Genomic DNA, 12,155 nt, shown 5'->3' with positions numbered 1-12,155 from the left:
TAAAACACTGTTTTCTCTTGTTATGAAATTATTTTACCTTCAATGTGAATAAATGCGCTCATATACGGCGCAATTTTCTCTAACAGATTCAAATATTTCTCTTTGTGCAGGTTTTTGCTCAGGACAGTGACAGCGTTGCCTATAGAGGAGGCTGTCGGGCAACATCTGGACCAGATGATGGAGGTGCTGAAGAGCTGTCTGACAACCGTCACTGCATTCATCCCCAACAAAACAAACTCAGAATATTTGCATACGTTGATTGGATACTTGAACCTATTGCTTAAGTGAAATAAAGTGAGACGAGTTGGCACTGGAATCCCCTCCGTTCAATTGGTGCCTATGTTTAATGTTTCCGCTAATTGCTAAAAACTGTCCTGGGTTTCCCCATCGGAATTTTTTGAAGCTGGGGTGGTAGTGGGTCGCGTCCGAGTCAGACAAGCCCATCATGTGACGCGGCGAATTTGTTTCATATCATGACAAACGGCGTAGTTCATGGAGGAGACGGTACCTTTTCTCGTGCACACCGTATAACTGTTTGAATTATTCTAACACATTGACTATAATACAGCATTTAACCATAGTTTAAAGAAACAGGCAGACTCTACTCCATGCCATTTGAAACAGTGAAGATAAACACGGGAACAGAAGTCATCTCTTCGGTGAGGCCAGGACATCGCGGCCTACAAAGCAACAACTTTGATAGCTCGGCGCCTCGGACGTCGAGGCACTCCGAGCCCCCCCCCCCACACACACACACACCTCAGCTGCCGTGCCGACCAGAACCCAGCAACGAGAGATGCCGCACGAATCTGGCCGACCAAGACCTGCAACAGAAGAATTACCCTAAGCAACACCCAGGCACACATTTGCCAATTTTTTCTCTATAAGCACAACAAAGTTTGTGAAAACTTGATTTGACAGAACTCCAAAAAAAAAAAAAAATGATAATTTGGGAAATCAGCAATAGATGGTCAATTTATGGGCAATGTGAGGCATGGTGCACGCATGCTATTTTTAGACCGTGACATCGCATCGTAAAACGGAAGTAAAACAGACGTGGGACGTTACAGACCCGCCCTCGTATAGAAACCATGTTAATTCTACTTTTCTCCGGTAATCTTTCAAAAACGAAAATGCCAATCACACTTTGCTTTTTTGGAACTTGTAGAAACCACTCTAAACATTACGACATATGAAGGATGTTTTCCTCAGACGTTTCCCAAAACCAAAAAACTCGGGAGGAAAAACTGTGAAGACTGAATCAACTTGCGTGGACTTGTACACCAGCTCGGTGAATCCATTCACATTTAATATACAGTAAACATTTTGTTGGGTTGGCATGGTCTGTTAGAGCAGGGGTCCCCATCTGACGGCCGGTCCACACAGAAATAATTTGATAACGACCGCATTCTGGCAGAATTAACCCTGTGTCCCTGCTTAATGCTCCCAATGCTGTCATGGCATATCGAGCCTACCCACGTACCACGTGCTCGCTGTATGGTTCCGCCCACTTGTCCGTCAAAACATAGTGTTAACCTGTTACGGCTACGTACATTTCTCCTATTTACGGCGTGTTTTTCTGCTCCTTAACATTAATAATCAAAATGGTGAAGGCGTGTGTGGCTGTTGGTTGCACTAACAGAGAAGATGGAAGGAGAGACTTGAAGTTTTACCGTATACCGAGGGATCCAAAGAGGAGAGCGAAATGCACGGCTGCAATTCGACGTGAAAACTGGACACCAAAAAAATCACCACAGACTATGTAGTCGTCATTTTATATCCGGTAAGATGCATTTAATATATATTTAGAGGGTTTTGGCCTGACAACCACAATTAAGATCATTGCTAGGCTAATCGCCGACAACATACGACGTAGTACGACATAGTTTCAAATTCAAGATGTTTGTGACTTCCCTTTCTTCCACCATCGTTATTTTTTGAATAATATTTAGCTGGTACCAAGTGAAAGAAACTGGCCTCGTCTACGGGGCTGACAAATAACCACAATTAAGATCATTGCTAGGCTAATCGCCGACAACATACACGTATGTATGTAGTGAGTGCTATCGCTAAACCATATAAACATTAAAAGCCCTAGCTCCATTGACAAATGACATGAAATACATTAGACTTGACAGTGGATGTTAGCAAGAACAAAAGATTTTGAATTGAAAATTTCGTAACTCACCTTCCGAGCACAAGATTCCTGCCGAATTTTCGTGTACGAGGACCTGTTTCACCCAACCAGCAACGTAGCATTTATAAGCCTCCAAGCTCTTAGAAAGTTTTTCAAACTTTCGTGAGACTAGGCTGATTTTGTGTGGACAAGATTGTTGTAAATATCAGGGTCAGGCAGAGACGGTGAAGGCAGCCAGTCAAAAATCATCGGTTTAGGCATCAAATATGGATCTGGCGACTGTATAGAACGAAGCTTTTCCACATAACGCCTTTTATGCAACAGATCCAGTGAGTTTGCGGCATCAGAAAGCACCGGGTCTTCCATGAAATGCATTTTAAATTCCGCCATCAATTGAAAACAATGCTAATACAGAGTCAAAATGACGGACAAGTGGGCGGAACCATACAGCGAGCACGTGGTACGTGGGTAGGCTCTATAGGGCAACAAGGCACAGTTCTACTGGACTAACACCGAACATCATGCTCTTTGGACGTGAAATCACCGAGCCGGTGGATTTGGTCGTGGGTTCACCGCCTTGTGACATCGTAAACACACAGCCGGAGTACGTCATTCAGCTACGAGAGCGGTTGGAGCTTTCCCATCAGCTGGCACGGGACGTATTAGGACGGTCTGTTGAACGTACTCAGAGACAATACGACAAGAACATTTGCCAAGTCCAAGTTAAGATTGGAGATGCTGTGTGGCACCTGGTAAAAGGGACTAAGAGAGTGAAAAACAAGGTGCGCAAATTTATGCCGGCTTACGACGGCCCGTACTTTGTTGTGGGCGTGCTGGACGACTTGGTCTATCGGATAAGGAAGAGTCCGAGGTCCGGAGCCAAGGTGGTTCATCACGACAAGCTGAAACCCTACTATTCACGGACGCCGCTCGACAGCAGCTGGGCCCACCAAGATGCCAACGCCTGGTCCTCAGTGGAGGTACAGTCCCCGCCACTTGAACCTGACCTCACTATTCCTGGTGACGGCCCTTTGGATCTGTGGGATGTGGCGTCAACGTCGGATCAAGCTGGTGCTGTTGGAGACTCTTCAAGCCCTTGCCTGGACCTATCTCGAGGGGCCGCGGATGACTCCAGCAGTTTCCCTGGTAGCGGCACACCATCTCGACTTGGTGTGGCTCCTCCCAGCAATCCGATTGTGACTCCTTCTTTGACCCCGAGGCTTTCAAGGAGGTCCCGGAGGGTCCGCCGACCCCCCGCCCGTTTCGGCGACTGGGTCTATCGTTAGACATTGACACTTTCCTGAGGAAGGGTGCAGGCGGATCGCTGCCCTCCTCAGAGGGAAAGAGTTCCAGAGTGCCGTTTGCACTGTTCATTTGTGAAAAGAAAAAAAAAAAGTGTATTATTGTTCTAAGTGCCTTATTGTTTGCCTTTTTGTGATATTTTGTCTATTTTTGCTGCCTTTTGCCGGTCTGTGCTTTAGTTGTATTATTGCTATCCTGGAGTGATGTTAAAGCAGACATGTCCAAAGTCTGGCCCGAGGGCCAAATGCGGCCCGTGGTCAAATTTCATCCGGCCCCCAGCCTCTGTCATAAAATCAATAACATCTGGCCCGCACACAGACTTAATAAATTGGTCAGCAGTACTGCAACCAGCATATGAAGTAGCTTACACACGAAATGCTGCGCCTCATTTACCCACTAAAAGGCAGCAGCACTTTAACCCTTTATTGCCAAATGTATCACATTTGATTATTATTTTGAGACTAATTTAGAACGTTGACATTTCTTTTTGAAAAAAAAAATGATGTATGCAAGTCAACACATGCATCTGCAGTTTATATGGGGAAAAAAAACATGATTTAGCATTGGTTGTACTGTTGATATTAGAACACTTATTACACATATTCATTTTGACTTTTCTTTTTACAAATTTGAAAAATAGGTTTCATGAAGACCTTATTTTTTCACATTTTGGGATTCTCTGATAATTCTTTCATGTTGCAGGTATTTAAGGGGTAAGCAACATTACTCCGTGTGACCCATTACTTCCATTTTCTAAAATGGCGACAATCAACAAAAAAAAAAGAAAGTTGACTGTGACAGCCGACGCTTCAAGGATAGGTAGAAATTGGACTATTTCTTCACTAAAATACGCAACAACTGTGTCTTGCCTCATTTGCAAAGACAGTCGCTGTTTTTAAAGATTTCAATGTGAGGCGATATTACCAAACAAGACATGCTGACATGTACGACAAGATTACAGGGATGATACACAGCGAGAAATTGAAGCAACTTGAAGCTAGTTTAATTTCACAGCAGTAGTATTTCGCAAGAGCCCGAGAGTCAAAAGAGAATCCCGCAAAGGCTAGTTGCAAGAGTGTTGAAATTATTCATTAAAAAAAATAATAAAGCAAATGTAACACACTGAATGGCTAGCTAAATTTTGCTTAAATATATTGGTCTACGTAAAGGACATGAGACGAGGTCGGCCCCCCACATTTTTAACACGCCAAATCTGGCCCCCTTTGCAAAAAGTTTGGACACCCCTGTGTTAAAGGGTTAATCATCATCCAGAGTGGGGGTAGTGTTACCGGCACCCCCAAGGGGTCGCTGTTACTTTTATTGTGACCGGCGTTGTCAGTATGGAGCAGCGAAAGAGAGTATGGTAGAGCGAGAGGGCGTGAGAGAGTCGAGTTGGGAAAAAGTGCGCAGTTAAGTAGACTCCAGTGCTGTGTCCCCCATGTTTTATTTTTGTTAATAAAGTGCCCATAAAACGCCATCCGACGCCTCTCGGTGTTGTTAATTCCCGCCGTCGCCTTCCTGAAGAGGAGATAGGACGAAACGAAGACAACCGACGACAACGAGCCAACGTGACTCGCCGGTCCACTTCTCACTACGGTGGGAAGTTGAAAGTACCGCCAATTACCAGCCTGGAAGGGCGAATTGGTAACACACCTGCTACATGCTTCATTTGCATATTAGAATACTGAGAGGCATTGTATGGGAATTGGCTTCGTATATATTTGACATATATAGCATATGGATAGTCAAACCTGTCAATCATTTTCGTTCTGTACATTTCATTTCTTTTAGTTTCACCTGCGTTCATTTTTGGATGTGACAGTGCAGCTAAATAAAAGCACCTTGAGCTTGGATGCTAGTAACGGGATCTGTCGTTCACTTGAGTAAACGAATACATTCCGGTTCGTTCAGTAAAAAGATTCGTTCAAACAAATCGTTCAACGAATCGTTCGCCCCCCTCATCTCCCTCCCCGCCCAAATGAATCGTTCGGTTAGTGAACGGGAAGTGACGTTGGCGAACGAATCACCAAAGACCGCTTCGCAAGTTCGCAGTATAGACCCTACTCACGTGACGTCACAGCCACGCCCCCGCGCCATGATGTTCAACTAATGTTGAACTAATGTTCCTGCGGGGGTTTGGCCGTGCGCATTTCCGTGCAGGACACTCGAGCGTGCGAAGTTGTACTGTTTGAATTGGGTTGTGGGGTCTTAACAAATGCGCTACTGCTCTCCAGTGGCCAGTTTTATTGCTTTAAAATTGGTTTTGAGACTTGTTTTTTGTTTCGGAGATAGATCGGAAGCTCTTGATGCTTCTTGTACAAAAAAACGCAAAAGACGTATAAATACGTTTTTGGGACAGGCATTTAAAAATAGAACGTATTTATACGTTTCTGGGAGCAAATTAGTTAAAGTTGTTAAAATTGCTCCCGTTATTCCATAATTTCCCTTCTGTCTACTATTGACATGTGAAAGTTTTAGAACTGTTTTGAAGATAGATTCGAGTCAAGATTTTGCCGATTTAGGAGTATTTTAGATAAAAAGTTAATTAGGTTCGCTTGGAAGGTTCACTACAACAGCCTACAAGGGAAGTCTCCTGCTTTATGATGGCGGCTGTTTACTAACGCACCTAGTTTTCAATGCATGTGTATGTCGCTAAATGCTTGATTAGGTTGGTTGTATTAAAACCTCTTACAGCTTTACCACCGCGCTTGACTTTATTGTGGCATACGTTGCACTCTGCCTCTTCGTCTTTGTTGTCCTTTAAGGTGAAATGATCCCACACAGCTGACATTTTTACAGATAAGTGTCTCGGTAAATTGGGAGACGGTAATGTAGTGTGTTGAAGGTGTGCCGTAAAATGCGGACCGGATTTTAGGGAAACCGAAGAAAAAACTGGAATGGATTATGTATATCGGAAAACCCGGACCGGATTTAAAAAAAAAAAAAAAAAAAACTGGATCGGAAGTAGGGCTGGGCGATATGGCCTTGAGCACGTATCACGATAAATTGAGCAGATTTTACCTCGATAACGATAAATGACGATAAATTCGTCCAAGCAGACTTATATAATTTGAAAATCTGAATCAATGCATGAAATACAGATTAACCGTTTCTTGTTGATTTATTTACCAGCTTTCAATTTAATATATTTAACAATTGTACATGCAGTCTAAACATTAAGTATACAAAAATTTATTGTAAACAATAAAAATTCAAGTATAAACATTCAAAACAGCTTGTATGGCTTGAACAATGTACATTGTCAAAATCAATATGTCATTGTAACACAAATTACTTACAGCTTGAACAGTACACTTCAAAAAGACAACTTTTTGTTAATGGCTGCTGTGACATAATTACTCAACACAAGTGTTTACTGCAAGGTTTCATTTTTTTTTTCCCTAGTGCATTTTTTAATACATACACACACACATTAAAGCTGCATTGATCTAATGACACAGAATTAAGCACATACAGAAAAATGGGGCTGGGGCCATTAAAAAGTTATAATTTTCACTGTTAGATTGTACTTTATGCTGAATGCTTTACCATCACAAAAGCTATCAGAGAAATCACACACAGGCAGAGATACACAATAACGTGATATACTAATTGCTAGATGCAGTCCGAGACCAATCCACTCATTAAGTTCAGCTGTTTCGACAAATTTAGAGCCGCTATCCGACTCCATCACATTCATTTGTAGCGTTAACCGCTAGCGTTAGCCACTCGCGTTAGCCTGTTGCTTGGCTACCAGTAGAAAGCATTGAAAGCATCCTCTCTGGAAATCGTGAGAACAAGGGAGGACAGCGGGTGAAAGCCCGTCTGGGTGTGTTTGGCGAACCTCCCTTAAGCAACACTCCATCACGTTTGCTTGTAGCGTTAGCTGCTAGCGTTAGCCTACCAGGCTCGTTTGTTTTGCTTCCTGATAACCACGTGACTCCATACGTAAGCACACTGTCTGCTTTCTTAAAGGGGAATGAACGTAGCCGAACAACACAGAGTCAAAGCGGGATGAAAAGACTTATTTTCTTGTTTTATTAAATTACCGAATTTACCGTCACGGTCAAAATGATGTCGGTCAGCGAAAAGAATTTCGGTACCGGTAAATTTTCGGTTTACCGACCTGCTCTAATCGGAAGTCTGGATCGGAATTTTTCCGTGTCGGCCGATCCGATACCGGACCGCATTTTTTTATCGGATCGGGACATCTCTAGTTCAGACTCGTATTCCCACAGAAAATGGCTCAGAAAACACATAAACAAAATTACGAATGCATTAAAAAGCATTAGCCCAAAGAAAAACTTTGCTTAAGTTGGTCTTAACAGGGAGCAGTTGTATTCAGCCATGTGAAATGAGGCAGATCAGAGGGCAATGTATCCACCCTAATCAATAAACTAAATGTCAGCACTTTCAAAATCACACATTACAACGCCACTTGAATTAAACGAATACTCCAGGCAACAAAATTTTATTCGAATATTTTTTTCTAATCGAATACTCGAGGCGTTAGGGTTTTTTTCTCGCTCGGCGGTCAGGGCATCGAGACATGGAATCGAAATTTTAAAATTCGAACGATTCCGGGAGCACTGGAGTGATAGAACCGGTTCCCATCGATGCTCGATGCCCAACCCTATTTATATCCATATGTCTGGTATTTACGTTGGGACCAGTTGGGCAAGTATGGGCGAGGGTCCACTTTTTCAGAGGCAGGCAGGAAGAACCAGCTATAATAGCTCAAAAAACACATTCTTGCAAAATGGGCATCAAAGATCCATTATACATTCTACTTTCTTGCATTCGCTCATATATGGAAAGACATTTGAGTTGTTGTCCCTTTCGTTGTAGGCAAACGAGATGAGAGCGCGCCGGTCCGAAAGCTGGAAGGTCTCCTCAGGCCAAAGATTGAGGCTGAGTTCAGACTCCTGTTCACTCAAGTACACGTGACTAAAGTCGCCTCTACAATTTCAACCAATTTGCTTCGCACGGAGAGGTAAAAAGCTGCATATCCATTCTTTAAAAACCTATTCATTTCATTGAGCAATGTTTAATCATGTTTGTCTGGCATGCAAACAAGTCATTGTAATGACAATATTTACACAACTCCCATGGCATTGGCATACTCTCGTTATACACAAAACTGAAAACCAAATGGTTGTTATGATCTCAGGTGTTTGTGCTAATGGTAGTATTTGGACAGATGTTTTGCCATTGTCTGGCACTTCGGCAACAGAATTAGTGCAGAATATGAATCTATGGATGTTTGATGTCACCCCCCCCCCCCCCCTTTGAAAGATTTCACCAAATTGTACAGGTGATGGTGGCAGGAGACTTTCAATTACTGTATGTGTCGACAATTAGTTATTCTAGGAAAGCAAATCACTGATTTACACCTGGGACATAATAAGCTTTCCTCTACTATCTCTTTTTCCTCTTCAGTTTCCTGGACCCAATTAGACAATATATAAGCAACATTGTCCAACTCGAGCTGCAAAAGGAAAATGATCGTTTGGCCTTGGAGCAAAAGACAAACCAACTCCTTGAGTTCTTTCCAAGGAAAGAATACAAGACGGCTATGGATATGGTAACACACAACATGTTTACTCTTACATCAACAAAATTGAATATTTTTGTGCGTATTTGTTTGGGGTGTAACGGTCCACAAAAATCTCGGTTCGGTACGAACCTCGGTTTTAGGTCACGGTTCGGTTCATTTTCAGTACAGTAAGAAAACAAAATGCAAAATATAAATGTGCTAGTTGTTTATTACACACTTTTGTGCTTTCGACAATAGGAACATTAGCCTATGACAAAACTAGAATTCTGCCCAAAAATAGAAAGTACAATATTCTGAAATGTAGATATTTTGAAAAACAAAGATAACTTTGGCTAAGACTTTTTCTTTAAAATAAATATCTGATGTGCAAAAATTGAACAGTTGCAACACCGAAGTGAAGAGTTGTTCCATCTATATTCTTTTTTAATTTTTAAATAAAATATTCATTTTTAATTTAATTTCCCCACCCAGAGGGCCAACCATCTTCTATGTGAACATTTAACCGTTACCCATGCTGCTCACTGCACTTCTGAGTGGTGCGACGGCCCTGGCCGTTTAATTGTTATCTTTTTTGAGACTGTCAATCATCTGATCGCTGCGTCCGCCAGCTGGCTGCCTCCCCTCCCAACGTGGCGTACTCTGATTGACGCCGGACGGGCAGACGACGTCACCGCCGCTGACGGGCCACCCGAACTAGCCGCTGTCTGACATGTATCCATTATCCAGCGCTTTGTTTACATTTGCGGCAATAACGACACTTGCTTTACGGCAGCTAATCCGATACACGGTAAAGCGGCTCTGGGTAATACTATTAGTGTTGCCCGATACCGATACAGATACCTGGCTGTGCAGTATCGGCCAATACTGATACAATTCCGATGCCACTCGGTTTGCGAAAAAAAAAAAAAACTCTGCGTGTGTGTGTGTGCGTATAACGGGTGCAACGATACAGTTAAGTCACGGTTCGGTATGATTTCCGATACAATTCAATTAGGGCTGTCAAACGATTAAAATTTTTAATCGAGTTAATTACAGCTTAAAAATTAATTAATCGCAATTCAAACCATCTAGAAAATATGCATAGGCAGCTGGCTGAGAGGCAGGCTGGTATAACTGTGGTTGACCAGCAGGGGGATATCCAGCTTGTGGAAATGAATAAGATGCTGGATCAGTCGCTGGCTGATGCTGAGGAATGGTGCTGAAGACTTGTCTTGGAGGAGGTTGGAATCCTAATTGCAGCCCAGGTGAGTAAGTTATCTGCTGCTGGACGTGTTGAAGATAATTCGGCTGTTGGGTAAATGGCTGTAGTGTGCCTTGAGGCTGCGGAGATGCAGGCTGAGCAGTATACAGAGTAGGTGGCCTTGTTAGTGGAGCTACAGGCCGGTTTATTATTGGTTGAGCTGGGTGATGAATTGGCTGGATATGCTGGTCAGTATGCATTACGGGTAGAGGTGGTGTTAATACTCTCTGAGGAAGTGGGGTGTGATGAGTAGACTGTGTTAAATATGGCTGTGAAGACTCCGGCCTTGATCCGGTTAGAGCAGCTGAATGACGAGTGAGATCACCGAGATCCAGCGTAGGTGCTGCTACCTGAACTGACGGCTGCAGAGCTCGGACAGCTTTAGTCGTTGAGCTGATTTCTTGCTGATGTGTGGACTGTGTTGTCGGCGGGCCAAGCTCGTAGTTGTCTAGTAGATGACGATGTCCTCCATCAGCTGATGTCGAACTCATCTGATTATCCATAAGTGGGGATGTTCTGGTGGTCCCATTAATGTGAGGAAGGCTAGAAATCCGACGAGGATATGATGAGTCGAACTGATTTCGTGGAGGGTGAGTTTGACCTTTGACACTGTCCATGGCTGACTGTAGCTGTCTCATTTGCCGAGCGATGTCTCTCATACGTGCTTCCATCCCTTCCAGCCCCAGTGCTTCTGTCCCAATCAGCGAAGCATCTTCTGCAAATTCCTCTTGTTCAACCTCCATTACCTGGGGTGACTCTCGTCGGGTCAGATAGGATGGGCTGTCTATTACAAAGTCATGTAGGTGTCTGGGAAGTTGATGAGGCCGAATTGGACGAAATAAAACTGCAGGTTGTTCTTCTCCATAGTTGCTAGAAGTTGCCATAGTGCAATTATAAACAGGATCCGGGCTCGAAGGACCACTTGTAAGGAATTGGGTTTCGGTGACAAATTTGCCAGCTGTATATAATTGACCTAATCCTCCGGTAAGAGAAGATGCAGCAACTTCTATTGGTTTGATGAACTTTATTTACAGTTGTTTATATCCGTTGTGCCTTTGATTGCATCTGGACATTAATGCGAGTGTGTGGTTTGTGTATCTGAAAGAAATATATTAAGAAAACCATCAATAAACTTGTTATAATGAAATAAACATGTAAAGTTCACAATACAATGAATCGAATGGATTCCAGCCAGAATAAACCAGGCGTCATACCAAAAATGACCACTAGATGTCCGCATTGTACAAGCAATAATAAATGACCATTCCTACAAACAAGACAGCTGCTATAGCTGCAGGCTATGCACTCGGTAGCTAAATGAATCGGTCACCAAAGACCGCAATGGACAGCGATCTCAAATATGAACATTGAATGGCATTAAATTCGTAATGCACACCTAGCATCCAATTCAGTCCAACTTTGTACATATATTACCACGCGCTAGCGCAACGTGAGAATTAGAATGCTACGTTAGCAACGGGATGCTACCAGCGGAGCTAACGTGCTACGAGCTACACACAACAATATAAACTAGTAACACAAGCATCAAATATATGACTTCAGTATACGTGGCGGACATTACAACTTACTTATCACCGACGCACACGGTTATTTATGCGAATGCAGGCACATTAATACTCGGCCGAGGACGAACTTTCTTCCCTCAACCACGGTCTTTTTGAGAATAGCATGCGCATGCGCAGCAACACAATTGTCCCAAAGCGAGGCAGCTCGCCGTCCAGCCCTCACAGCAGGGAATTCTCAACATATATTCTGTAAAATAAATTGTTGGAATGGAAAGATAAGACACAAGATGGATATATACAGTGGGGAGAACAAGTATTTGATACACTGCCACAGGGGCGGACTGGGACTAAAAAGCAGCCGTGGACTTTGACTCAGCCCAGCCCACAAGAATC

At 43.2% G+C, this 12,155-nt stretch overlaps 3 protein-coding genes across 8 annotated transcripts in view; 2 read left to right on the top strand and 1 right to left on the bottom strand.

Annotated features, from left to right (window-relative positions):
- Positions 1–316, top strand: part of LOC130914376 (enhancer of mRNA-decapping protein 4-like) — a 29,144-nt gene extending 28,828 nt beyond the window's left edge. Inside the window, exon 8 of the mRNA XM_057833494.1 lies at positions 111–316. Within this exon, the coding sequence (XP_057689477.1) occupies positions 111–288 (178 nt within the window). The 3' untranslated portion in view covers positions 289–316. The remainder of the gene's footprint in view (positions 1–110) is intronic.
- A 3,868-nt stretch (positions 317–4,184) lies between these two features.
- The window catches only part of LOC130914379 (cell division protein ZipA-like), a 51,273-nt gene continuing 43,302 nt past the window's right edge, over positions 4,185–12,155 (top strand). For all 6 annotated transcript variants that reach the window (XM_057833500.1, XM_057833502.1, XM_057833501.1 and 3 more), the window contains exons 1-3: positions 4,185–5,083; positions 8,288–8,432; positions 8,879–9,023. The gene's annotated coding sequence lies outside the window, so the exon portion shown is untranslated. The remainder of the gene's footprint in view (positions 5,084–8,287; positions 8,433–8,878; positions 9,024–12,155) is intronic.
- On the bottom strand, positions 6,218–11,928 carry LOC130914373 (uncharacterized). Its single transcript, XM_057833491.1, has 2 exons — positions 11,826–11,928; positions 6,218–11,334 (listed from the first exon to the last, which is right to left on the bottom strand). The coding sequence occupies exon 2, from the start codon at positions 11,118–11,120 to the stop codon at positions 10,044–10,046; it is 1,077 nt and encodes a 358-aa protein (XP_057689474.1). The 5' UTR covers positions 11,121–11,334; positions 11,826–11,928; the 3' UTR covers positions 6,218–10,043.

Source organism: Corythoichthys intestinalis, chromosome 4 (genome assembly GCF_030265065.1).
Source record: "Corythoichthys intestinalis isolate RoL2023-P3 chromosome 4, ASM3026506v1, whole genome shotgun sequence".
NCBI lineage: Eukaryota > Metazoa > Chordata > Actinopteri > Syngnathiformes > Syngnathidae > Corythoichthys > Corythoichthys intestinalis.
This window is presented reverse-complemented; position numbering and strand designations above follow the sequence as displayed.

What these genes read in the sequence shown, in the direction of transcription:
- LOC130914373 (XM_057833491.1), bottom strand. Translation starts at nt 11,120, where the DNA reads ATGGCAACTTCTAGCAACTATGGAGAAGAACAACCTGCAGTTTTATTT.